The sequence below is a fragment of the Pipistrellus hanaki genome (genome assembly GCF_964339955.1).
Source record: "Pipistrellus hanaki genome assembly, chromosome: 14".
In the NCBI taxonomy this organism is placed as follows: domain Eukaryota; kingdom Metazoa; phylum Chordata; class Mammalia; order Chiroptera; family Vespertilionidae; genus Pipistrellus; species Pipistrellus hanaki.
Genome location: NC_140516.1, coordinates 4,964,172 through 4,990,578, shown reverse-complemented (window position 1 = coordinate 4,990,578; position 26,407 = coordinate 4,964,172). Strand labels below are relative to the sequence as shown.

Sequence of the window (26,407 nt, the reverse complement as noted above, 5' to 3'; positions counted from 1 at the left end):
CCCTGCTCCTCCCTGATCCCCCCTGCTCCTCCCTGCTCCCCCCTGCTCCTCCCTGCTCCCCCTGCTCCTCCCTGCTGCCCCCTGCTCCCCCTGCTCCTCCCTGCTCCTCCCTGCTCCCCCTGCTCCTCCCTGCTGCCCCCTGCACCCCCCTGCTCCCCCTGCTCCTCCCTGCTCCTCCCTGCTGCCCCCTGCTCCTCCCTGCTCCCCCTGCACCTCCCTGCTCCCCCCTGCACCCCCGTGCTCCCCCCTGCTCCCCCCTGCTCCTCCCTGCACCTCCTTGGGCAACCCTGGCCGTGACATCCCCTCAGCACTTGTGCTGAGCCACCGTCCCCAGGACCCGGGAACGCCTCATGGGGACACTTCCGGGCTTTCTGCGACCCCGATAGGCTGGGTCAGAAACACGGGGACACCAGCCAAGCCGGTCCCTCCAGCCCTGGTGTGGGAACCCTGGGGAAGACTGGGAGGGGGAGTGGGGGGGGGGGGAGGTCCTGCTGGCCGGGTGTCCCTGCTGGGAGGCGGGGCTTAGTGGCCCGTGGCTCCGCCTCAGGTTTCCCCAAGTCCATCAAGACCAGGGAGCAGCTGTCGGAGTACCTGACGGTGGTGATCTTCACGGCCTCCGCCCAGCACGCAGCGGTGAACTTCGGCCAGGTGCGCAGGCAGGGCCAGCCCTCTGCGGGGGAATTGCCAAGGCCATCTTGACCTTGACTGCTACTGACCTGCAGTCTCCCAGCCAGCCAGCCAGCCAGCCAGTCAGCTGGAGGAAGCAGTGGACCTCAGGGGCCTCGGGGTCAGATCGGTGTTCCCACTCAGGGATCTGCTCGCTTGGCGGAGGGCCCCAGCGGGCACGGCCGCAGCGAGGGGGCAACAGCCTGGCTGCCGGGCCTGTTGGGGTGGGTGGGTGCCCAGGGGGGAGGCGGGGCCTGTTAGGGCAGGTGGGTGCCCAGGGGGGAGGCGGGGCCTGTTGGGGTGGGTGGGTGCCTGTTGGTGAGGGTGGGGGGGTGCACAGTGGGGAGGCGGGCCCTGTTGGGGCGGGTGGGTGCACAGGGGGGAGGCGGGCCCTGTTGGGGCGGGTGGGTGCACAGGGGGGAGGCGGGGCCTGTTGGGGCGGGTGGGTGCCTGTTGGTGAGGGTGGGGGGGTGCACAGTGGGGAGGCGGGCCCTGTTGGGGCGGGTGGGTGCACAGGGGGGAGGTGGGGCCTGTTGGGGCGGGTTGGGGGGTGCACAGGGTGAAGGCGGGCCCTGTTGGGGCGGGTGGGTGCACAGGGGGGAGGCGGGGCCTGTTGGGGCGGGTGGGTGCCTGTTGGTGAGGGTGGGGGGGTGCACAGTGGGGAGGCGGGCCCTGTTGGGGCGGGTGGGTGCACAGGGGGGAGGTGGGGCCAGTTGGGGCGGGTGGGTGGGTGCACAGGGTGGAGGTGGGGCCTGTTGGGGCGGGTAGGGGGGTGCACAGGGTGAAGGCGGGCCCTGTTGGAGTGGGTGGGTACACAGGGGGGAGGTGGGGCCTGTTGGGGCGGGTGGGTGGGTGCCTGTTGGGGAGGGTGGGGGGGTGCACAGGGGGGAGGCGGGCCCTGTTGGGGCGGGTGGGTGCCTGTTGGGGCGGGTGGGTGGGTGCCTGTTGGGGCGGATAGGGGGGTGCACAGGGGGGAGGCGGGTCCTGTTGGAGTGGGTGGGTGCCCAGGGGGGAGGCAGAAGACATGGTGGCAGTGGCTGCATTGCCGTCTGTGGCTCTCCCTGCAGTACGACTGGTGCTCCTGGATCCCCAACGCGCCCCCAACCATGCGGGCCCCGCCGCCCACGGCCAAGGGCGTGGTCACCATTGAGCAGATCGTGGACGCACTGCCAGACCGAGGCCGCTCCTGCTGGCACCTGGGTGCCGTGTGGGCGCTGAGCCAGTTCCAGGAAAATGAGGTGAGGCCGTGTGCCCCTCCTGGTGGGCAGCTGCCCTCCACCACTTCCTGCCCCGCATGCCTGGTCACCTGGTCACTCCTCAACTGCGGGGCTGTGTGGCTCAGCCTCAGGGGGCTCCCTGCCCTCCCGGATCCTCAGCTTCCAGGCGGAAGTGGCCATGAGGGCCTGAGGCCTGAGGCCTGAGGGAGCTGGGCGGCTGGGCAGACAGCCCGTAGGACTCTGTGCCACTGATGACCTTCCCGCAAAGCCACCCCCTCACGCCCACCCCGCCCCAGCTGCGGACAAAGCTCTCCTGTGTGGGTTTCTCCTGCCCAGAGACAACTACTAAGTTTCCTGGGTCGCCCCGACATGTCCGTGCACATGCACCTCGCTTAGCCCAGACCCAAAGCGGGGGACTCAGCAGACAACCCCAGGCATTGGCGGTGCTGCACAGCATGACTGCCAGGCCAGACCCTGGGCGGTTACTCCAGGGTGTTTGCTGTGTGTTGGTCCCTCGCTAACGCCTATGGATACGTGTCTTCGCACGTGCTCACTGGGACCAGAGGGGCCACTCCTAACGGGAACTTCTTGGTCAAAGAATGTTGACACTGAGCTGCCCTCCACAGACTAAATCCAAATCCCATCAACCGCCAGAGAGACTTCTCCCACCCTTTCCAGCCCTTTCTAGCTTTAACAGTCCAGCCGTGTGTTTTCACTGTGTCCAGCTCCCCTCTGTGTGTGTGTGTGTGCAGTCGAGCACACCATTGGCCGGGGAGGGGGCAGCACTAGCCCCTCTGCTCCTGCTGCCTGGAGCCCAGACGGGCAGTGGGGTGCTGGGCAGCGCAGGCAGGCGGGACCCGCGGCCATGCTGGGACCTACAGCCTCCACACATCCCTGCCCATGACCCTATAGCCACCGGGCGGGGCAGTGACGTCTGCCTCCGTCTAACCCCACCCCTCCCCAGGCTTCCTCAGGGAAAGCCGGCCTCAGCATTCTCTGCCGCGGGCGGAGGATGGCTCCCAAGGGATACTGTCCGTGCGTGGGACAGGTCTGTGGATTAGCATCGCCACATGGCAGCGTAACCTGTCTGTGTGTGTGTGTGTGTGTCCGGCTCTCAGCTGTTCCTGGGCATGTACCCGGAGGAGCATTTCATTGAGAAACCCGTGAAGGAGGCCATGGCCCGATTCCGCAAGAACCTGGACGGCATCGTCAGCGTGATCGCCGAGCGCAACAAGAACAAGAAGCTGCCCTACTACTACTTGTCTCCGGACCGCATCCCCAACAGCGTGGCCATCTGAGCCGCTCGCTCCGGGCCGCCCGCTCCAGGTGCTGTTCGCACCCAGACTCCAGCCTCTCAGCCGGGAGCTCCCGAGGCGGCCGCGGGGCAGGCCTCCCGGCACCCTCCCAAGCCCAGGGACTCCTGGGAAATTTGCCCGCAGGGCCCAGGCTCACTGGCTTCACCAAAGCTGCCCCGGAGGCCACAGGATCGCTAAGCTTCGGTGCTCACTCCTTTCTGTTCCGTCTTAGTGAAGCCCGTACTCTGATCAGCGGCAGCACTGCAGGGCCCTCCTACACACGGCGAGCTGGTGGGCCTCTGCCCTGCACCTCCTCATACCCTGCACCCACCCATCAGATGACCGATAGGCGCTTCTTGCTAAGACACGGAGTGACTATTTTCTGTTCTGTTTATGCTTAGTTCCATTTCTGGCATGTAATATATGCCCAACTAAAGAACTGGTTGTCATAAAAATAAAACGCATTAAAAACAGGTCTGCTTCCACATGCTACATTCCAACCAACTCAGACATCTCACCTCCCTCTTTCCCCCTCCACCCCCCACAAAAGCTACAATCACTGTGATTCCATCTAGGCCAGGGGTGGGGAACCTTTTTTTTGCCAAGGGCCATTTGGATATTTCTAACATCATTCAAAGGCCATACAGAGTTACCAACTTAAAAATGAGCCTGCTATATTTGGTTAAACATGTAATTAACCCACCCCCTTGGCAAGACCAGACCAAAGATCTTCCATGGGCTGAATGTCCCCCAGGGTCAGCCTGGAGTGGCTGCCAGTGTAGGGGAGTGTGGGGGGCAAGCAGAGACCTTTGAAAATCGGACAAAAGCTATGGGTGTTCCCGGAGGAGCCTGCTGGGCACTCCGTCCTCAGGGCCCACCCTCCTGGCTGAGGAGAGCCGGGACCAGCGTTGCCAGGTGACTGGATTTCGTGGATCGGGGAGTTTTGAGAGGAAGTCTGGAGAGACATTTGGGTGACTAACTTTGTTAGTTTGAACCAACAGTCACTAACTGCCAGGGGTCTTGTCCCGCATCTAGAAGGGCTCAGACTCTGGAGAAGGGCTGTGGTAAATTAAAAGAGCCCAGAGATGAAACATCATTTTGGAAGGCATTTTGCGGAGCCAGGGGAGACTTAGCTAAAGGAACCAAGTCCTCCTGTCTCTCTGGACCCAGAGCTTTTTATTCCCACAAATTGCCCTGAAGCAGATATACATATCAAAGGGTAAGGTTTGGTATACACGTAAAATTAACAGGTTTGGGAGAAACTGCCTTCGGCTGTTCAGGTGTTTGGCCAGCAGGAGGCAATAGCATGTAGTTGAAATGCCCTTAGATGTCTGGCAGCAAGCAATCATTGATGCCTCCTTTTCAGGTGTGGGGAAATGCCCTCAGCCATTTCCAACAGGCACTAACGTGATTTTCCAGCCCTTGCTCAAGGCTCAAGGTCCACCAACTTTTTGATGAGCTTCTTGCATTGATGACCTGCTGGAATTAGCTTCCAGCAACTAACCAACTGATCAATTAAAGCACCACCCCCACGAAGAGCTTCCGTCCACTGTCATCATCAGTTCAGAACAGGACAGTTTAACATGGGAAAAGGCGGACAGGGTATGGACTACGCCACTCTTTCATGGGCTGAATGTCCCATGAAAGAGTTGTTACTGCCAGCAGGTGGCAGACCTCCTGGCCGATCGCCCTGACCCAGCGGTGACCCAGTGGTTACCGGTTACCAAACTAACCTTGTCGCCTTTTCCCGACTCCTTGAACCCCTGCAGACTACTGCATCAGCGCCAGGACCATAGCCAGACCAGCTCTTCTCTAGATGTAACTGGACAGCCAATGGATTCGCCATTCAGCAGAGGCAGGGTTGAGTCATATATGAGCGTTTATTCCAATCCTGCCGGCACTATGGGAGAGCAGCAGGTGATCCACAGAAATCAGCTCTGCCCTCCACTATAAGCCAGCTGCTGATATTGGGGAGAAGGACAAAGATCACATGGGGAAGTAGGCAAAAGGTATGCCAAATGGGCAGTTAACAGGTATTGCAGGCTGGAGACAGGTATGCAAACAGGTATGCAAAAGGCTGGGGTCTTCAAAGGGCTGGCGGCTGTGGTCTCTGCAACAAGGCTGTGAATATCTCCACAATACTGGGCAGCTCCCAGATTTCCAGGTGAGCTCCCAGTTCCTGCAGGCAGCTCCCCTCAGGTTAAAATGTACCTTCTTCAATCAGAACAATCCCGTGTAACAGAGCATGATTACTATTTCTTAAAATTCTAGCCGGTCCCCAATATCCTATGTCTGCCCCTGTCACGGGACAGCCTGACACTGCCTGACCAGGAGGGTGGGAGGTGGTTTAGGGGCCAGAGCGGAGCCCGTACGCGGCTCCCTGAACCGCTGGACTCCCACCCCAACCTGGTGTGCAGGGGGGAGAGGTCACGCCAGCGGAGTCAGGACTCTGTGCCACTCATTGCATTTTAGCTCCAGAGAGCAGCAGGGGTGCGGCTCTCGGAGGCCAGCGGCAGGCTGCCATCCTGGAGGAGCTGCCAGCTCGGAAGGCATGTTCTTCCTCCGCCCCTTCCTCTCAGCTCCTTCCCGGGAGCTTCTGAGGCGGGGCAGTGACAGGCCTGGAGGGCCCATGGCACCTCTGGCAGGGACTGTGGCCAACAGCTCCAGGGCCCTGTGCACCGTCACACGTGTTCTGTAAAGGGCCATGCACATAGCATTTTAGGCTTTGCAGGCAGATCGGCCAGCTATTTACCTTTGCCATTAGAGCAGGAAAGCAGCTGAATACAACGTGTGACTGATGGACGTGGCTCTGAGCCTCTATGTTTACCCAACAGAAGGCGGCCTGCAATTGGTCCCCACCCATGACACAGAGAGCTGAAAGTGCCTGGAGGTGGCAGGGGCAGCCCTCACCCCACCGCTGGGTCACCATGGGGTCACCGCTGGGTCAGGGCGATCGGCCAGGAGGTCTGCCACCTGCTGGCAGTAAAGCCCAGTGGAGCTTCCTCAGCCAAACTCACTGAATCCTCCAGCCCCCACAGCAGAGGCCCCTCCCAGCAGCCCCCTCACCTTCTTCCTGAGGCTGACTCCTCCAGTGCCACCCCCTCTCCCTGCTCCTGACCACAGCTGGGCACAAGCTCAGGGCACGTCCATCCCCTCCCTCCTCCAGTGCACACGGAGCGGCGGCTCGGCTGACTCTGCTGCGGCCCCTGCTCCTCCGGACACCAGGTCTGGGACCTCCTCTCGGCGGAAGGAAGACACTTGGCCGAGCGGCCTCCTCAGCACCGTCTCCTGGAAGCCGCCGAGTGCCCTTGTGCCCACGAATTCTCCCGGTTCCCTGGGGTACAGCATGCCACCCCCCTTTTCACCTCAGGCATCAGGTGAGCCTGAGAGCAAAGCTGTGCGTCTCCAGACCGGAGGATTGGGGCGCTGCCATCAGCCAGGGATGCAGCCCAGCTAAACTACCGCCAGTGATCCCACTGCCCCCACCCCCGCCCCCACTGTTCTCCCGGTCTCACTCTGCTGGCCTGTGGCTTAGTAACTGTTCCAACAATAATGCTGGTGAAGCAACTGGCTGCCCCAAGGGTCATGCTGCCACATGCTGCCTGAGTCCGCTTCTCAGGGTGGTGAGTTCAGTCAGGGGCAGCCCGGGTGTTTCAACAAGCACCCGTGGGAACTGCCTGTCTGCACCGCCACGCCCCACGCCCTCGGAACCAGCCCACCCAGCTGAGCACCAGCATGGGGGGGGGGGGCCTCCCTCGCTGGGAAGGTGAGGATCCCCGGAGGGTGATTTCCGCCCCATGTGCGAGCCAGAGGCTGCCGCCTGTTGCAGGAAAACACTTTCACGGCCACACGTTTAAAGAAAAGTTTTATTGCTGCATTTAGTCACCCCCGTGGACAGCACAAACGAGCCCCCAGAGAATTATTCAAGTGGTAATACTGAGAAACAGCGAGCACACACACAGATACAAACGCCCCGTGTGCCTCTTAGAAACCAGGCCGCACATGGCAGTGTAAATTTGGTTTTTATTAACTATCAAATCTAGAAACCGGCATCTAAATAGGTCACGGTGAGCTGCTTAGGTCTTCCCAGGGCTAGAGATGGAAGCTGCCTATTTCAAGTCAGACCCAAAGGGTAAGGTGTCTGCATCAGGCCAGCTCCCAGCACGGGTGTCTGCCCGCGGGCCCGGGCCTCCCGCCGGCAGCTGCCCACCAGGCCTGGGCGCCCCAGCCCGTCAGGACTGCCCGCCCGAGGCGCGAAGGGCCCACCGCCTGCCGCCTGCACACCCGTAGCCAGGAGGGTGCACCTGAGGTTTGAGAATTAGACCCATACGGTTGAAAAAAGTGGATTGTAAAAAAACAAAACAAAACAAAACAAAAACGGGAGAGGGCCATGCCAGAGGCCTGGAATAGGAAGAGACCTTCACAGTTTTTAGAAAACTCTTAAACGCGGGCACAAAACCCAAATTACTGCTGGCAGCCGAGGAAGTCGGAACCCCTTGAGTTGTGCTGTGACTTTGGGGAATAAAGGCCACATCGGGGAAGGCTGGCTGGTGACTCCCGAGGGCCCTTCCATCTCCTACTGGCCAGGCCATCCGGCCCCAGCCCTCCTGGCTCCGGGGCCTGCAGGCTCACCCTGTTCTACACGGTTCAGCCAAATGCCCCCTCCCAGCAAAGCCAGGTGCGAATGAGGGGAAGCCAGGGATTAACCCGAAGTATTTACCCGCAGAGGGCACGTGAAGGAACACCTGGCAGCTCCGCTGTCCCCACTAGATGGCAGCACAGCACCAGCTGCCAGGCGGCGTGCTCCCTGCGGGCGGGAGGAGCAGAGCGGGGCTGAGAGGGGCAGAGGCTCAGGAGACTTGCAGGCACACAGGCCAGGAAGCACCTTGGGGAGGGGAGGGGAGGGGAGGGGGAGGGAGGGGAGGGGAGAGGATGTGGAACAGACCCTCCGCAGAAGGGCTTGGGGAACCTGAAAGGCAGCAGGTTTCACTTAAAACTGCTGGGGGGAGAGCATCCCCAGGGGGCGCAGGACTCCTCCCTGCCTGTCACATGGTGCAGCCTCAGTGGGAGGCTGTCCGGGAGCTGCTGGGGCTGAAGCTCACGTGCCCCTCAGTGGGAAGTCTCCGTACGGGGAGAGGGCAGGACCCTTTTATACACCTATCCCAGTCTTCACCTGACACTCACCCGCTGTGAGAGCGGACAGGGAGGCCTTGGCGAGGCCACTCCTAAGAGGCAGCCGGGATGACCAGGATTCAGCAACCTGAGTGAATGGTCTGCTGGTCCCAGGCTGAGGGGGTGTAATTGCACTTTGGGGCACAGTGAGCACGGGCTGGGCTGGATGGGGCCTGGGAGACAGCGAGAGGGAGAGCTGGCCCCTGTGCAGGGCGTGGCGGCGGCCCTGGCTGCCCCGGCAAGGAAGGCCATGCAGAGCCACTGGGCAGATCGGAGCCCAGACCCTGGAGTCGGATTCCGGGGAGAGGCGGTGGCCGAGGGCAGTCTGCTGACACCCTGCGGCCTCCTCCTGCTTTCCTCTGGGAGCGAGGGACCATCTGGGAGCCTCTGGCACACAGGCCAGCGTCGGCTCAGAGCACTAGGGCTGGCCCTGGGCACCTCACCCGAGGCGGCGGGCATGGGAGGCAGAGCCGCCGGGAAAGTGAGCCCCGGGGCAAACCCACGCTGCACCGAGGTCCTCGCCTCCTCCCGGGCAGTGACACTGATCTGTAAAAACAGGACTCTAAGGGACTCTTTAAGGGACAAAAGCCATTTGTGGCAGTGGTGTTGGTTTTGCTTGTTGTATGAAAAACGGGAGGGAGAGCATCCCTGAAAACAGAAGACTGACCGCAGGGCCAGGGCCCCAGAAAGATCATGTCTGTTCAGTCCAGGTAAGGTGACCAGCTGGGTATGGCTGAGGGCGGGACACTGAGCCAGGGCAGTGCTGCTCGGGCGCTCGGGCACTGGCCCCAGCCGCCGGCCTGCCTGCCGCTGCCCTGGCAGCCCCTCTGGAGCGGAACTGGCGAGGCCGGGGGCCGGACCTCGGTGTGCACCCGGCCAGGCGGCACCCTGCTCTGCATGTGAAGCCAGCACAAGCTAGAGAGGCTTGTCTGGAAAGGAATGGTTTTTAAATATTCAGTTTTAATTACTCACTTTTCCTTTCATTTAGACCCCACAAGCCCTTTCTTTTCAGTGCTGACGAAGAAGGAAATGTCTGCAAGACTTTTAACACAGGTTTGAAACCTCAGGACCTGTGCTCAAGTCGCCATTAGAACCATTCATTCCCTGAAATGCTACAGACAGCGTCAGACCTGTTGCCTGCTTTGTGGTCACAAGTCCCTTTAATGGACACAGAAGAGGTGTCATGTTTCTCAGGACACGTAAGGCAGAAAGGGTTTCAGATCTGTTGGGACATGAGGTGGCCGTCAGGGTCATGGAGAGGTCTCTGAAGGAGACATTCTTTTAAACGTCAATCTCACTGGAAACATAAAGGCTCTTTCTGTAAAGTGCTGTTTGCTCAGTGCCTCGCCGGCCACCGCGCACAGAGCACCACACCCACGGCCGGGGCGGACGCAGGCAGCATGGCAGGGAGCGCCTCCGGCCCCGGGAGGAGGGTCCTCGCTCCGTGAAGACACTCCGCGCGGGGCCTGCTGCCAGCCCCTCAGGGCCGCCACCCTGCTCCTGCCTCCCTCAGGCCTGACATGCCATCCTCATTCTGCTCCGCCGGTGTCCGCTCCGCCGCCCACAGGCCTGCTGCGGAGGGGGGCCCAGGCGCGGCCTCCCGGGCTGCCCAGGAGGCTCGGCAGGAGGCCGAGGAGGAGCAGGGACAGCAGGGCCGGCCGGGCTGTGCCGGCAGCACCATTCCCTCGGCCGCCAGGGACAGACGTGCAGGAACGCCCCCCTCAGACGGGGACGATCTCCGCTCCCGGGTCCTCGGGCTCCGTGCCGCTGGAGGTGGTGTCGGAAGGGCACACTCCACGCCCATCTTTACGGCCCAAGCTGGGCTCCGAGAGGGCAGGTTTTTCATAAACATTCTTTTTGCTTGTTTCTGGGCAGTTCTGCACATAGATGACTCTGTTGTAAGCCTTGAGTCTCTTCCACAATTGCACATACACTTTGCACTGAACATACATGAAAAGGAGGCCGCCTGTGAAGCCGATGGCCACCACCACCAGCTTGGTCCAGAAGGGCCACTCCAGGATGCCTGGAAGGGAAGCACGTTCGCTCTCAGGGGCGGGAATTAGGATCTGGATGGATAAACACAACTCAGGAGCTTCTACAACCACGGACTCAAACTCATCAAACCTGCTCCCTGCAGAGGGCGGGGAGAGGCCCTCCTGTCGTCCTGCCCGCCCAGGGGCAGCTCACGGGATCCTCTCCCCCATCTGCCTCTCCGCTGACCGGGCCTGAGAACCGCTCACAGCAAGAGCGCATCACAACAGGGTGCCTCTTGCCTCCCAGCTGGGGGCCCTTCCAGAAACCCGGGAATGAAACCTGGAGTCTCGCTCAGCCCGAGGCCCGGGGCTCTCCAGGCCCCTGTGCCGAGCCCCTCAGTCCCGCACGTACCTGTCGCCTGCCCCTGCCTGATTTCCTCGGTCGTGCGGTCGATGAGCACGTACAAGGACCAGACCACGCAGGTGATGGCAATGACGTGGAACGTCACGGAGCACATGATCTTCCTGCGCTCGCTGGCCGTCATCTGCAGCTTCTCCCACTGCGGAGACAGCACAGCGGGGCTCAGACACGCAGGCTGCGGGTGAGGGCACTGGAGCTGGGGGCGCTGCCTCCCCACAACTCCATGCATACCCTCAGTACCCAGGCACTCTCTCTAAACCACCGGCTGTCCTCAGCACCCAGTGCTGGTACTGGTACAAGAGGCTGGGGTGGAGATGAGCTGGGAGCCACGACCCGCAGCCCGCCTGCTTATTCTGCCAGCTGGCCAGCCGCAGTGCTTGGTCGGGGACCCTCTGGTTTCAGTGCCGATCAACACAGCCTGCTGGCCCAGACTGTAAGTCTCCCTGGCGTGCTGGGCGAGGGAAGCAGAGGCCGACGGGTCACGCCACACGGGAGGCGGTGCAGAAGGCACTCCGTCTGCTCCTCGGCTGCTCTGGCAGCACAGCATGAACTGATGCTAAAAGCTCCTGGTGTGAGCAGTCCTGCCAGTCCTATCTCCTCTCAGGATGCATTCATTCACTCCAAACAGCCACATTTCCTTTTTGTTTTCCGGTTTCCGGGTGAGAGGAGAGCACTTAAAGGTAGAGAGGGAACGGAGTAGGCAGGCGCCCTCGCCAGCCTCACAGCAGAGCAGCAGGCCCTGAGCCTGGTCGGGTGCCTGACTCCCTCCTGAGACTCCGGCAGAGCAGGCCGGGACTGGGGGCGCCTGAGATTACTGTACATCTGGCCGGACCCCTTCTGGAGACACACCTTCCCGGGACAAAGCGGTCCATCTTCCTCTGACTTCTCTCCTAGCTGAGCCCCCCTCCCGATGTCCTGTTATTCACCAAGACACACTCAGTTCATGCCTCTCTCACCCCTGAGTGCTCACCTCACCTTCCACTTCACCTCCAAATCCTACTGGCCCTCAGGAGCTGCTTCGACACCCAGCATTCTGGGTGCTCCCACCCCTCGGAGCCCCAGCTCCCAGCGCTCGCTTCTTCCCCGAGTGTTGGCGTGCTCCATCGCGGCGAGTTAGCGTCCAACTGGCATCCCTGTCTGCTCTCTGAGGATGCGGCTCCCCTCTCAACTTCCATGTAAAATCTGAGATACAGACAAGTCTCGTGTTGTTCCAACGAACCTCATGCTCTGGACACGGGGAGAGACGGTAAACGTCATGCCTGTAGGACGCGTGTGCAGGACAAGGCCCCTGGCAGAGGGGCCGCGCACGAGACAAGGGCCATTCCTGCACTGCCCTTGGTTCCCGCCTCCCCAGCCCACCCCCCTCCTAAAACACTCTCCCAGGACCAGGTCCCTGGGCTATGCGGTGCTCTGTGCAGGGGAGATCCTAACCTCCGACCCACAGTTCTAACCAGAGGCAAGGCGAACAGAGCCAACAGGTAAAGTTAAAGGCAGACTAAACTGTCACGAGGCCGGCCAAGGACCAAATCACTGACTCGGTGAGCAAGCAGCCTCGGCTGGAAGGGAAGGAAAAGGTTATGATGAGGGAGGGACGTGGTCCCTGCAGCCCGAGGGTGCGCACAGCCTCCTCACAGACACGGGCACGCCGCCGGGCATGCGTCTGGGCGGCCACGCCGGGCCCACCCACCTTTCTCAGCGGCTTCAGCCTGGTCTCCATGATGAACTCGTACTTGCAGAGCTCGCAGCAGCGCGTGTCGGAGCTCTTGATCCACTGCTGCAGGCAGGCCTGGTGCACGAAGTGCAGGCTGCCCGTGCAGTGGCAGGGCGTGATCAGGGGGCTCTCGTCGTCGCCCTCGCAGTGGCAGATCCTGGGCGGGGAGAGCCAGCGTTAGTTACCGGCGGGGCTGGCGGCGGGGCGCCAGGTCCACGCCCCAAAGAGAACGCCAGAGACACACTTCACAGGACCGACGGCAAGCACAGACACAGACACACTCAGACGGAAGCGAGAAGAACACTGACACTAACGCTTCCAGCTGAGGCGCCGACACGGGAGGCCTGGACGGCACTGGGCAGGAGGGGGACGGTGTAAGAAATGACACAGCAGTCACTCTGGGTCAGACTTAAGAACCTCACTGAAAGGCACATTTAAGGCAACCGGGAAGTATCTTCCAGAACTTACGACGTTAAAATTAGGAAAAAACTTCTGTGTGAAAGAAAATCAGACTCCCAAAAGGGCCAGTGACGTGGAAGGACGGTGGGTCTGCTTTTTCACTATAACCACTGACCGCACCTCCCAGCCACACAGTCCGTCAGGGGGAGCAGGGACGGCTGGCACCTCTCCTGGACTCGGGACATTCGGGGGGCTGCAGTTTCATTTCTTTTTGCAGGAATACTCACAGCAATAAGCGGAAACTTAAAACCATATCGAAAGGCTCAGGGTGCATGCAACAGGATGAGCTACTAACCTCGAGAAACTAAACAGAGCTCTGAGAAACGGGGTCCCCCCGCCGCTGAGGAGCAGAGACGCCGCCCGGCTCTCAGCTGTTTGTTCTGGGACAGAGGTGTCTGATCCAGTTGCCAGAACTGGTCATGGCTGGCCCTCAGGGGCGGCTGGGGAAGGTTCGGATGGTGATAAAAAGTGAATTCTGAACGGCCTGGGGGGCATTATCTCCTCCCAGGCCACTGCCATGGGAGGAGATGGAGGTGGCAGTGGGATTGGGACCCGGAAAGAGGTGGCTGCCTCCCAGTTGAAGAGGAGGAAGGACAGCCTCTCCCCAGGCACAGCATGCTGCAGGGGGAACGAGGGTAAATGAGGCTGGGAGGGACCATCAAGCCGGAAAACTTTCTTCCTTCCAATCTCCTTATGCAAAGTCAACTTGACCTTTAATATGTGTAGCTTCTTCCTCTTTTATCGTCTGTGAAACTATCTTGAGACCCATATCATAGAAATTGGTTTTCCAAATGATATCAACACTCCAGTCTTCTGGAGAAAACTATTAATCCACAATTGTGTACCACTGCCTACCGATTCCTTTTCCTGAAACTTCACATATTAAAGCAAGATGAGGCTACCAAGTGCGGGAGCAGAGACGGGCAGAGTGGTGGCTCTTGGCAAACCAACCTGCAGGCCTCCCCTGACGCGGACACAGGAGAGACGGGGGGGCATTTGTCAGAGAGGGGAGAGGAGCCGTCCAGGTCGCTGTCCTTCTCGGCGGAGCAGAGGGGCGCCCGCGGGGCCCTGCCCTTGGACCTGGCGGAGGCGCTGTCCTCGAAGACGTCGTCGTCGCCCATGTCGTCGGAGCCGAAGCCGGCGCTGCCGGCCAGCCCGCTGGAGGACGGGGCGCTGCGCGGCCGGGCCCCGCTCTCCGGCCCCGGGAAGGGGTGCAGGCTGCCGGCGCTCGAGCCGCGCGACAGGGAGAGCAGGTACCTGAGCAGCCGCCGGCTCCCGCAGACCGCCTCATCGTCCGCCTTCTCCTCCAGGAGAGGGGCGTGCAGGCCGCCCTTGCCGCCTTCCGCCTCGGAGGCAGCTGGCTGAGCGGCAAAGAGGGATGAAACGCAAGAATGTTTGGCATGGCCCAGGGGTCTGCAATTCAGAGTTCTTTTCTGTCTGTGGTGGAACCTGTTAGTTCGGAGACACGGATCTTGAGGGAGCACCAGTTTCCCTTCGGAGCAGGTTCTCTCCACGTAGCCCACGCTCTCGGCGGCGTCCGGGGCCTTCTCGCCCACGTCGTTCAGGGACTTGGAGAACCTGAGGGGCCGCCTGGCTCTGCTGCTCGGGGCGGGCTTCCCGGGCGTGGGCAGCGGGTCCGCGCACAGCACGGTCACCGTGAGCCCGGGCGCCAGGGAGCGCGGGCCCCGGGCCGCCTGCAGGACGACGGCGGCCTGCATGGCGCCGTGGTGACCACGCTCAGAGCACACTGCCCTGGAACTGCGTGCGGGGAACAGCGGGACAAAACACAGGAGTGAAAACCACTTTTAAAGAGAACAGACATACAGGTGAAGCAACGAGACTCGTATAACTTGGTGAGCAAACAGCACAGAACTGGGCCGACTGGTCGGAGCAAAGCACAGTGCTGACCAAGCGCATAAACACTGAGATCGCAGACACTGCCGCGTACTCTGGGGTGACATGGCCACTGAGGCATCTGAAGAGGCGTTACCTGCAGATGTCCTGGCTGGAAGGCGTGACGGAGGAGCGGGAGAAGGCGTGCACCGGAGCCGACACCGGCGGCGGAGCCCCGACCTGCAACGACACCCCCGTCAGTCCCGGGAGAGCAGGAGGGCCGGGCCCGCTCCTTCTGAACGGAGACGCCTGCCCGTCCCCGCTCAGGGAGCAGCAGGAACCAGGCCCCACAAGCTGAGACAGGACAAAGCGGATGGCATGGTGCTGCACGCGGGGCAAATGCAGCCAGGCAGGATGTGAGACTGGAGCACACCACGATCCGAAGACTCGGCCGTTTGCTTCCTAAGCATCTGAGTGGAGTTAGTTCATGCCCAGGCCCAGGAAGCCACGTGCTACAAGGTGGTGGCAAAAGCAAAAGAGCTGCAGGTGCATCAATGGGCACCTGCTCCCCGCCGGCAAGGCTGGGTTTCCTGAGGAGGCTGGCAGCCGTGGGCACTCTCTCCTGCCCACACCTCAAGGCTGGGCCACACAAACGCTGCCCAGCCAGAGCACTTTACACAGAGGGAGACTACAGGGCCTCCGACCCACAGATCCACAGCACGGTCAGTGGCCCACACAGAAGCTCCCAGGAGTTCTAATCAAAACAAATAAAAGAGAAAATTTGAATTTGAAAGAACGTGTAGCAGGTGGTCCTGAGATAGAGCAGGGGCTCTGACAGGTCGTGAGTAAGAGAAAAGATCGGAGGGGAGGGGACACACAGTGGTAGGAGACATGGGAGGAGGGAGCAGCAGGGCGTGTGGCTGGCTGAGGACACAAACCACCACAGGAGGCCCCGCAGCCTCCCCCTCCGGCCTCTGTGGCCCTGCTAGTCCCCGGCCTCACAGCACCGGGCACCTGCACGGAAACGCAGCTTCTCCCCTTAGGTCAACTGGGCCAGCACCTGCTCCACGCCCCACGCACCACCGGGAAAAGAGTGCAGTTGTCCCGGCACCTGGGATTGACTCCAGGACTCGCCATGGATACCGAGGCCCACAGACGCTCAAGTCCCCTATCAGACAGTGTAGCGTTTGCATGTAACCTGTATTTGCATAAAGCCTATGGCGGGGTGTGCCACACGGGACTCCCTCCATTTGCGTGGAGTCAGGGTGGTGCTCAGTGCATGGCTAATTCACGGTCTGCTTTTGGGAACTTTCTGGGCTTTTCCCCTGAACATTTTCAATCTTCAGTTGATTAAACCGGCAGATGAGAAAGCCATGGATGCGGAGCCCAATGATACGGGCAGCTGTACTGTGGTCCGTTACCGAGAGCGAGCCCACGCCGCTTCTCCGTCTTCCCGAGGACACTCAGTGGCCTCAGCCCTGCTCCTCGGCCCTTTGGGGAGTCCCACTCCGGTCCACAATTCTCCAGCTGAGGCCTGGCCCCGCTTTTGCTAAGTGCCCCCCCAGGGGTGCATGCTCACCCTGGCACTCCAGCCACAGAGCCTCCGACACGGGTGAGCCACCAAGACAGCCAGCACCATTATCCAGAGACTCTCCCCTCCGCCCCTGCACTCGCCCCTGGAGGACCGGCCGGCACCTGAGGCGATCACTGGACCACATCCTGCCCCTGGGCATGGCGAGTAACCGTGCCAAACCCAGCGCCACCTGAAGAGACCTCCGGGGAGTGCCTGCTGTCAGCCTGTGGGTGCTAAGCCAGCGGCATTCCTCGGAGTCGCCAGGGAATCCGCACTGACTTTCAACAGAAGATGCAGCTGAAACTGGTGTGGCTCAGTGGATAGACCATCAGTCTGCAGACTGAAAGGTTCCAGGTTAGATTCTGGTCAAGGGTATGTACCTTGGTTGTGGGCACATCCCCAGTGTGGGGTGTGCAGGAGGCAGCTGGTCGATGTTTCTCTCTCATCGATGTTTGTAGCTCTCTATCCTTCTCCCTTCCTCTCTGTAAAAAATCAATAAAATATATTTTAAACACACACACACACACACACACACACACAAAACAAACAAACAAACAAAAAAAAACCAGAAGGTGCATATGGACACTGGGTATATTTTCTTTGAAAATTCTTTTCTTAAGAGTCTAATGTTTAATTTATTTGGAGACTTGAAAATGACGCCCTCAAGGAGCCTGCCACGGTGTCACTGCTCTTCCTGAAGGAGAAGGGGGACCTACATGCACCTGACGCTGCTGTGTTCCCTACGGGGCCTAACCCGGCAGCCGCCCCAGGCCTCACTCCGGAGCCTCCGCCCAGCCCGGCGGGGACCGGCGAGGCTCTGCTGTCCACTCTGAGGGAGCGCAGGGCCTTCCCGCCACTCACCCGGGAGGGCTGGGCACTGCACGGAGGTCCCCGACTCCTCACAGCCTGTTCTCTGGCGTTCAGTCCTCACCCAGCCCGAGACAGACAGCCTCCGTGAGCGCCCTGCTCCCTTCTTTTACTCCTAAGGTGACCAGCTCTGCTCAGCATCTGTGCGCAAGGCTAGCAATGTACCACGGAGGCCACGGGCTGGTTATGCTCTGCAGAAAAGTGAGTTATCACAGAGGCCACCACAGAGGCCACGGGCTCGTCACTGCTCTGCAGGGGAGTGAGTCGTCAGAGAGGCCACCACGGAGGCCACAGGCTGGTCACGCACTGCAGGGGAGTGAGTCGTCAGAGAGGCCACCACGGAGGCCACGGGCTGGTCACTGCCCTGCAGGGGAATGAGTCATCCCAGAGGCCACCACGGAGGCCACGGGCTGGTCACTGCCTTGCAGGGGAGCGTCATCCCCGGGCCTCCCTCAGCAGACTTTGGAGGAAGGGAGCACAGGAGAGTCCAGCTCCATCCACGTCCTGTCCCCTCACTGCGTGAGGTCAGCTCTCCTTCCTCTCTGCGCTGGGTCAGGTTAGTGGCTCAGACTGAGGCCAGGACGTCCCCTTCCCCTAAAAGGACGGAGGTGCCCTGCTCCCCAGAAGACAGGGAATCGCCCGGTATCACGTTCCCAGCAGGAGAAGGAAACCAAGTACCCCTTCCTGCGTCCTGAAGGGAAGGAATCCGTCTGGGAGGAAAGTAGGGTCTTATCTGGAGAAGGAGGCCTCCCGGGGTCAGTGCCCTGGGCCCACGCCCTGCTCATTAGAAAACAGGAAGTCTCAGCGTCCCCGTCCACGCCCTGCCCGGTCATCCTCTCCTATCCCATACCACAGTCCCAGACGCGTTCAGCGTACGTCCAAACCACAAGCTCCAGTGACAGAAAAAGTCTCTCTTCGTATTAGATCACGAGGTTTCAAGAAAACTTTTAAATCTACTTTCTATACTTTTACAAGCCAACTAATACGAGCCAGCAAATGCCGTGTCCTGGCTCCTCCTCCAGGGAGTGAGAAGAGGGAGAAGCACAGGGTTTGGGAGGCAGCCCGCTCCCCCCGGGCTCCTGCCACCAGCTGAGGGCAGACAGGCTGAGCTCAGGCCGTCCGCTGCGGGTGCGCCCAGCACCACGAAGAGCTCACCTGGTCTCACGCCGAGAAGGATCTACCAGCCTCGGCGAGGACCTAAAACACCGCCTGCGGCAGCGGCACAAAGAGAAGCCTACAGCTCACCTACGGTTCCGGGGCCGAACTGCCAAGGTCAAGTCAAGCAAGGGCCAGCAGCTCTGCCCAGAGGCTCGGGGCAGGCAGCCCCCGGAGCAGGCAGAGCGGCCCGGGACAGGCGGGGGGCGCTGGGGAGTGCTGGCTCGGAGAGAAGGCATCCCTGCGCTCACCCCCTCAGAGCACCCTTCCCCTGCACACGGTCAGACCAGCTGCTCCTGACCAGGCCGCCAGCCTGGCCGCCAGCGTGTGGGGGAAGTGGCTCGCTCCCCAGCTCTGGGCTGCCTCTCAGACAGGAGGCTCTGTCATGGCAGGAACGTAAAGCCATCTCCGGACCAACATTTCCACAAAAACCCTCGTCCTAAGACGTCGTAATCAATTTGGGAAAACAAACCCCTGGAAGCTGCCGGGCCTAGGTTGCCTAAGAGTGGCAGGACCTTGTCTCGCTGTGCGCCAGGCCCGCAGACGCACCGGTTAGATTTCACGCAGGAAAGAAGCCTTCCCCACCCTGGGAAGGAAGGCGGCTCTCCCTCTCTGCTTCCGCTTCGAGGACGCGAGGCCGGGGAACAGCCCCACCGGCAGCCTCTCGGTCTGCGGGACAGGCCACCTCCCTGCGCCCCCTCCACCGAGTCCCTCACCGAGCTCCTTCCAACCGCCCTCCCCCTCCTCCTCGCTGCACCGGCCCTGTCCTTCACCAGCACAGCTGCCGCACAGCTGAATCCCAGGCCCTTCACGCTCACACCCCCGGGCAGGGCCACACACATGGTCTGGCTGACCCACTTGCTCTGAAGCCACGAGGACCTGGAGGGGCTGGATAGGAGGGTGAGAGGCGACAGGGCTTGTTTACAACTGGCCTCCAATTACAGTCCATCAGCTCACCGACTTCATAGGAAAACGGGAAGCACAGGGCTCTTACAACATGAAAAGATGCTTAGCCTGTCTCATGATGAGAAATACAAACTAAAACTACGACATACATCATCAGCAAATAAAGGTTTTTAAAAATCAAATACTACCTGTGTTGCAGAAGTGTGGGAAGCAGGCGTGCTTACAATTGCTGGTGGGAAACCAAACTGGTGAGTCACCTAAAATGGCAACTTCTCTCAGAATGACCAATGCGCACACACGGAGCAATTCCTCCTTTAGGATTCTGTCCTCACACACACGGCAGCAGAGGGCTGGACACCCTCACTGGCCAGGGGAGGGGACGGACAGGGTTAATAGGGTGGCTGGTGGAGAGGAAGGCCAGGAGGCATGAGAGGGGCCCGGAGGGGGAGCACCGGGACGGTGAGGGAGGATCAGGAGGGGGAGCACCGGGACGGTGAGGGAGGCCAGGAGGGGGAGCACCGGGACGGTGAGGGAGGATCAGGAGGGGGAGCACCGGGACGGTGAGGGAGGATCAGGAGGGGGAGCACCGGGACGGTGAGGGAGGCCAGGAGGGGAGCACCGGGACGGTGAGGGAGGATCAGGAGGGGGAGCACCGGGACGGTGAGGGAGGCCAGGAGGGGGAGCACCGGGACGGTGAGGGAGGCCAGGAGGGGGAGCACCGGGACGGTGAGGGAGGATCAGGAGGGGAGCACCGGGACGGTGAGGGAGGATCAGGAGGGGGAGCACCGGGACGGTGAGGGAGGAGGGAGGCCAGGAGGGGAGCACCGGGACGGTGAGGGAGGCCAGGAGGGGGAGCACCAGGACGGTGAGGGAGGATCAGGAGGGGGAGCACCGGGACGGTGAGGGAGGATCAGGAGGGGGAGCACCGGGACGGTGAGGGAGGATCAGGAGGGGGAGCACCAGGACGGTGAGGTAGGCCAGGAGGGGGAGCACCGGGACGGTGAGGGAGGATCAGGAGGGGAGCACCGGGGCGGTGAGGGAGGAGGGAGGCCAGGAGGGGGAGCATTGTGACCCTGACCTGTGCATGTCTCTCAAGGCCCGACGGCGGTCCCTCTGCAATCGGAGAGGAGAGGCCCCCTTTCCGCCATTGCACGTGAACCACGCCCAGGTCCTCCTCAGTGCAAACTGCTTTTTAAAACAACGTGCATTTGAAAGTCTAGGAAGTAAAATAAAACTGCAAAAGCACAACCAACAGGAATGATTTTCCAACTCTGGAAAACCAGAAAGCAATTAAACAGGTCATGGCCTACATTTAAAAACATACAAAATAAAATAGAAAATGCCTGAGTCCATCTGACATCCTAAGAACTAAGTCTTTGGAGAGAATATTTGGTTCAGCTCTATGTGAGTGAACTGAGTTTCAACGTAAAAGCTACTTTTCTTTTCTTATGAAAAGTCATGGTCAAAATAATTTGAAAGTCTGTATTCCTACAAAGAAAATACAACATATCAACATAAGCAAAGGAATGTGGCTCAATGAAGAGAGCCTCGCACCGTCAGCACGGAGGTGGGAGGTCGGAGGGTGGAGGTCGGAGGTCAGAGGCGAGGGCTCCACGGCTGCCCGGGGTCAGCTTCCTATTGCCGTGGGACACAGCACCACGGACTCTGGAGCAAATCCACACAGATGACCGTCTGACGGCGGGGGACGGCCCTGCTCAGGGCCTCCCCTCTGAGGCTGCGGGAAGGACACACCTCCACATGCATGCAGGTGCTGGCAGGAGGCACGCCTTGCCCTTCATAACTGAGGACAGTCTCCTTGGGGCTGTGAGCTGTCCGCGGCGCCCTCATCCCCCGTCAGTCAACCCCTCGCATCTTCAAGCCCACTCTGGCCTGCAATCTGCCGTCCTCCTTCCCGGCCACAGGAGGCTCCGTGCTTCCGGGAGCTCATGGATCCCGCTCGATCGACATAAGGTGACCGTGGAGTGGCAGCTCCTCACAGGGGCAGGTTCTGGGCGGAGGGCAGGACATCCCTGGGGACCGCTTTGGAATTTTTGTTTATCAGACCGCCTTCCTTTCCTTCCCACTCAGGAGGCTGTTCAATGCTACTGCCCTCCCACTCCCAAACCAAGAGATGACACCCGGCCCTCACTGCGCTCAGCGGGCCTGGCTTCATGCAATGATGTCTCACTTGGCGTTTAGACGCCGCAAGGTATGGACTGAGGCTGCCTCTCAGGAAACGTTCTGCTGAGCACAGAAGTCACTCTGTGAGAACAAGCTTTGTTATGAGAGACTGATTCTATAAATAAACACCTGACTGTATTCATCTTCAAATGAGCCACAATTAAAGGAGGACAGGCCAGTTCTGTGGCTGCTCTACTGAAGGCTGGGCCAAGAACGAGCCACAGTGGCAACTAATTAGAACTCGCCACATACAAAGTAAACACAGAGCATAAGCAGCCTAGGATTCCTGGGGAGCGTGCCACAAAAACCAGTGAGCTCCATTGTAAATGGCGCTCAGCTCTGCCTAGCAAGTAGCACTAACACTGAAATCTTCTCTTTGGTGGCTTTTAGAGTTATAATTCCATGTAAATCCCCAGCAGAAGGAGGATATAGATATAGATATAGATATATAGATAGATATATAGATATACATATCTCACAGCACTGCTGAAGCAAGGCCGCAGCTGGAGGAGGGCATACATCCTCGGGTGAGAGAAAAAAAAGGCTAATAGAAAGTTTCAGAGACAAAACTAGTAAAATTAACTATAACTACAATAAATAGGAGACACACAAAACAAAAAATATATTAAAATGATCTCAAACACATAAAGGATGGAGGGGGTAGTAAAAATGTAGTGCTTTTAAAATTCGTTTGAACTTACGTGCCTACCAGTTTAAAAAAGACTGCTATATAAGATAGAAATGGATATATCATTGTAACCACAAACCAAAACCTACAAAAATACACAAAATATTGTGTAAAGAGAAAGGAACCCAACCAAAACACTATAGAAAACCAACAAATCCAAAGGAAAGGAAAGATATCAAGAGAAGAAGACAGGCAGAGAACAACAAAAACAGTTAACAAAAGGTTAGTAAGCGCACAGCTATCAGTAATAACTTTAAATGTAAATGGGCTAAATGTGCCAATCAAAAGACAGATGGATTAAGAAAACAACCCATCTATATACTGCCCACAAGAGACTCACCTTAGAGCAGTGGTCTCAGCCTTTCTAATGCCACGACCCTTTAATGCAGTTCCTCATGGTGACCCCCAACCATAAAATTATTTTCGTTGTTACTCCATGACTGTTATGAATCGGAATGTAAGATCACCAGGGGTCAACAACGTTTAACAAGGGTCAGTTCACCGCCTCACTGCACTGAGAGAGCTGCCCCGCGGCTCCGTGCAAACATTGTCCCTGAGACTCACAGCACCTCTGAAGGTTGTATTACTGCCCGAATTTTACTCATCAGGAAACTAGAGCCCAGAGAAGGGTTCTTCCTCAAAGTCTCATGGCTAGTAAATCCCTGTCCATCTAACCCCAAACCTGCAGAGGGCGCTTGGGAAGACACAGGGCATTTTCCTTATTATCCTCAGCTGCACTCAGGGTGTAGGCAGAGCCACGCCCTGGGAACATGTATCCCCAAGATGGAGGACATGTTGTCAGCTTGGCCTTCATATCAGCCCAGGTGTCGGCAGGGGAGGGACTAGATATGTAAATCCAGGCAATGGTAGGGCCTAGTAAGAATGCAAATAAGTTGGTGTTACTTCCTGGTATTGGGGTACAAAATAAATGTGCTGGGAATCATCTTCTTCCAGCCTCTCCAGCAGACAGGATGGCGGCCCACCTAGCTCCCAGCTTTAAATCTATCTCTGTGTCTTCTCTCTTTATTTCTATTATTTCTCAATCCCTGGCCACCTCCACTTAGAACCGGTTTGTTCCTCTCTCTTTCATGCGGGACGTGGAAAAGGGAGATCCCCGCCATGTCTGGCCCCCGCTGCATCAGGCCCCCTCACAAACCCTCACAGAGCAACACAGAATAACTCTAACCCAGGCCCGAGCAAGCCCATAAAATGTCCCTAAGACACTGTAAGCCCCCCTTCCCTCTCTCCCTCCCTGCCTTCTTCCCTACCTTCCTCTCTCCCTTCTTCCCTTCCTTCCTTCCTCTCTTCACCCAAGGGTATTTTCCCATTGATTTTGAGAGGGTGTGGAAGAGAGAGGGAAAGACAGAAAGAAATGTTGATGTGAGAGAAACACATCAATTGGTTGCCTCTTGCATGAACCTCAACCAGGGCCCAGCCAGGGAGGAGCCTGCAACCAAAGTGCACATCCTTGACCAGAATTGCACCCGGGACCCTTCGGCCCATAGGCCTATATTCTATCCACTGAGCCAAACCAGCTATAGCAAGTTTATGTCTTTAAAAGAAGACTATAAACACATGCATGTTGAGAAAATATAAAAATAACATATTTCAGTGGCACTCTACCTTAGAAATGCTACTTGAATGACTCATGGGATGTCCCAAAGTCTTCTCATTCTGCAAGAAAACCAAACAGGGGATTAAAATGTGCAAAAAACAAGTCACAACAATGGTACTGACGAATCATTCCCTCAACTAGAATTTGCTGAACACAAACGACTATATACCGAGTCAGCTAATATATTATGGAGAATTTGGCAAAGATGAATAAAACAATAGTCCCTGCCCTAAAGGAAAAAAATCACCAGGAATTTGGAATTAACTGTAAAAACAAGAGGGCAGTAAATGTCTTATGACACATTCACCTGGAGGGTCACAGGCAAGAAATGGCATGCTCAGATGTGTGTGGGGTGGTCCATTCTGAGGACCCTGTAAAACAGGGGAAAGAAAGCAAGACAGCGGATGCTACCTCGTTCATTTCTGTCAGAGTGTTGGTACTCATCAGGGACATGGCACAGCTCACACCTATTCCCTCAAGCCTGTTCTCCTCCTGAATTACAGGAATGTGAGTCAGGCTAGCTTCTTCCCTCTCATCCCTCTCCACATTCAGTCTTACATCAAATTCTTCCTCCTTAATGCCTTTCAATCTCATCTTCATTTCCATTGTCAAAGTCTTAGTTTAGGTCTCTTCATTTCTCACTTGGAATTCTTGAATAACTTCCTAAGTGGTCTTTCTGCTTTTAAGCTGACTTTCCTAAGACATATTGCTATCAACTGAATTGCATCCCCCCCATTCATATGTTGAAGTCCTAACCTCCAGTGCTCGGAATCTATATATATAAAAGCCTAAGCAATCATCCAACCATTAGACTGTCCCACTGGTACCTATGATGCACAATGCCCACTAGGGGGCAGACACTCCAACTGGTAGCTGTGACATGCACTGGCCACCAGGGGGCAGATACTCAACACAGGAGCTACCCAATGCTGTCTCCTTTATTTTTACAACAATGTATCTGTGCAATTTTTGTTATATACTCTATTTTATAAACCTAAGTGGAAACCAAAACTCAGGTCTCTTAAGTGTAATACAATATAGACAATGCTATTAAGTGTTTAGTCTCAATGGAATATTTGTTGGTCTTAAGTTAGTCAATTAGACAGTTATAAAGGAAAATAACAAAATTACAAAGTATACTCAGTGTTGGCAATATGTTTCCAAAGACTGTTTAAAAAACTAATTAGGAATTTCATTCAATCATCATATTCACACATTCCCTCACTGGGAATGAAAAGTCCCTCTGCCCACAGAACAGGTAAATCTGTAACCATTTAAGTTTTATTCTCGAGTCAGGAATGTGCTACGGACAAACACAGGTACTGCTGTGAATCCAGGCTTAACGGCACATCCACTGGGGATTTACTATTAAATTTTTATTTAATCTGCTAAATTAAAACAAAGATAATATACACCTTGGATTATCTATATACAAAACCAATTATAATCACCATTACAAAAAAAAAAAAAAAAAAAAAAAAAAAAGGCCAGTTTAAAACCAGCTAGAAACTACAGAGAAGTCCCGAGGTATGAAAAAAAGCAATAATTCATTCTGACATTCATCATTCCATAAAGAAGGGATATTATGGTGGGGAGAGGACTAGCAGCTAAACTAGATAACATTAGAAATCCAGACTGAGAGCTAAAAGTTGCTCTTTGTCTTATGAACTTGGGACATAAATTTAATGATGTAAGCCTTTATTTTGATTCCCTTGTTAAAACAATAAACTGCATTGGTAAAATCAAACTAATAACGAGCTCCAAAAGATGCAGATGTTTTAAAGCCTGAAGCCTATCGACATTTAGGATTGCTTCTCCACTGTTTGGTAGGAAATTAATAATTTATTTCCAACGGACTTTTCCCCCCTTAAATATTGCAACATTTATTTGGACTTACTGACAAATCTAACAAGCTCAGAACCATGACAGACCTATTTTTCAGCAAGCAAATCTCAGGATTCATTCAACTCAGTTACTCATTCATTCCATCCTATATAGTATGTGACTACCAAATGCGAACAGCTGCAGCAGTGACAGAATATGTCAAAAATAAATGTGGTTCCTAGGCCTGTTCCAATGATGACATTACCGCAGAACTGCTTCGAAAGAGTTTTGATGAGGAATGCCAACTAGGGAAGAGCTGGAGAATGACATAAAAAAGCACAGCTACGAGTCATATCAGGATAGAGGGAGTGACACCATTCTCTCCTATGGTCCCACAGGCATGTTTCTGAATGAGAGGGCAAGTTTACCAACATCAATGTCAAGAACTGGAATTGGGCATCCAAGGAGAATAAGACCTCCCTTCCAGTTCAAGCTGCAACTAAGTTTCAATAACCAAGTAATAAAAACCTTGGCCAGTTATTTTCATACTAGAGGCCAGTGCATGAAAATTCGTGCACTCAGGGTGGGAGGGGCCCAAACTCAGCCTGTGAGAGTGCACAGTCTGGGAACCCTGGGGGATGTCCAACTGATGGTTTAGGCCCACTCCTTGCAGGGAACGGGCCTAAGCCAGTCTGGCCTTTCTCTGCCAGAGGTAACTGGCTGGCTGGCCCCGCCTCCACTGGTGGCCTCCCTCTGTGGGAGGCGACCAGCTGGCTAGTGGCCAGCCCCCCAATCGCCCCTCTGCAGCCGCAGGTTGCCACTGCCTGCCTCCCCCCCCCCCCCCTCCCATC

General features: G+C 57.4%; 2 protein-coding genes across 10 annotated transcripts in view; one reads left to right on the top strand and one right to left on the bottom strand.

Annotated features, from left to right (window-relative positions):
• Window positions 1-3,644, top strand: part of ALOX5 (arachidonate 5-lipoxygenase) — a 44,739-nt gene extending 41,095 nt beyond the window's left edge. The window contains exons 12-14 of the mRNA XM_084904222.1: window positions 548-648; window positions 1,734-1,904; window positions 3,002-3,644. Of these exons, the coding sequence (XP_084760348.1) occupies window positions 548-648; window positions 1,734-1,904; window positions 3,002-3,181 (452 nt within the window). The 3' untranslated portion in view covers window positions 3,182-3,644. The remainder of the gene's footprint in view (window positions 1-547; window positions 649-1,733; window positions 1,905-3,001) is intronic.
• Window positions 3,645-7,026: 3,382 nt separating this feature from the next.
• Window positions 7,027-26,407, bottom strand: part of MARCHF8 (membrane associated ring-CH-type finger 8) — an 85,759-nt gene continuing 66,378 nt past the window's right edge. For 4 of the 9 annotated variants that reach the window (XM_084904739.1, XM_084904741.1, XM_084904740.1 and 1 more), the window contains 6 exons: window positions 23,741-23,791; window positions 14,905-14,987; window positions 13,866-14,672; window positions 12,432-12,612; window positions 10,736-10,883; window positions 7,027-10,373 (listed from right to left, as the gene is read on the bottom strand). In XM_084904739.1, the coding sequence (XP_084760865.1) occupies window positions 10,072-10,373; window positions 10,736-10,883; window positions 12,432-12,612; window positions 13,866-14,672; window positions 14,905-14,987; window positions 23,741-23,791 (1,572 nt within the window). In that variant the 3' untranslated portion in view covers window positions 7,027-10,071. The remainder of the gene's footprint in view (window positions 10,374-10,735; window positions 10,884-12,431; window positions 12,613-13,865; window positions 14,673-14,904; window positions 14,988-23,740; window positions 23,792-26,407) is intronic. The other 5 variants (XM_084904744.1, XM_084904745.1, XM_084904746.1 and 2 more) reach the window with 3 other exon arrangements.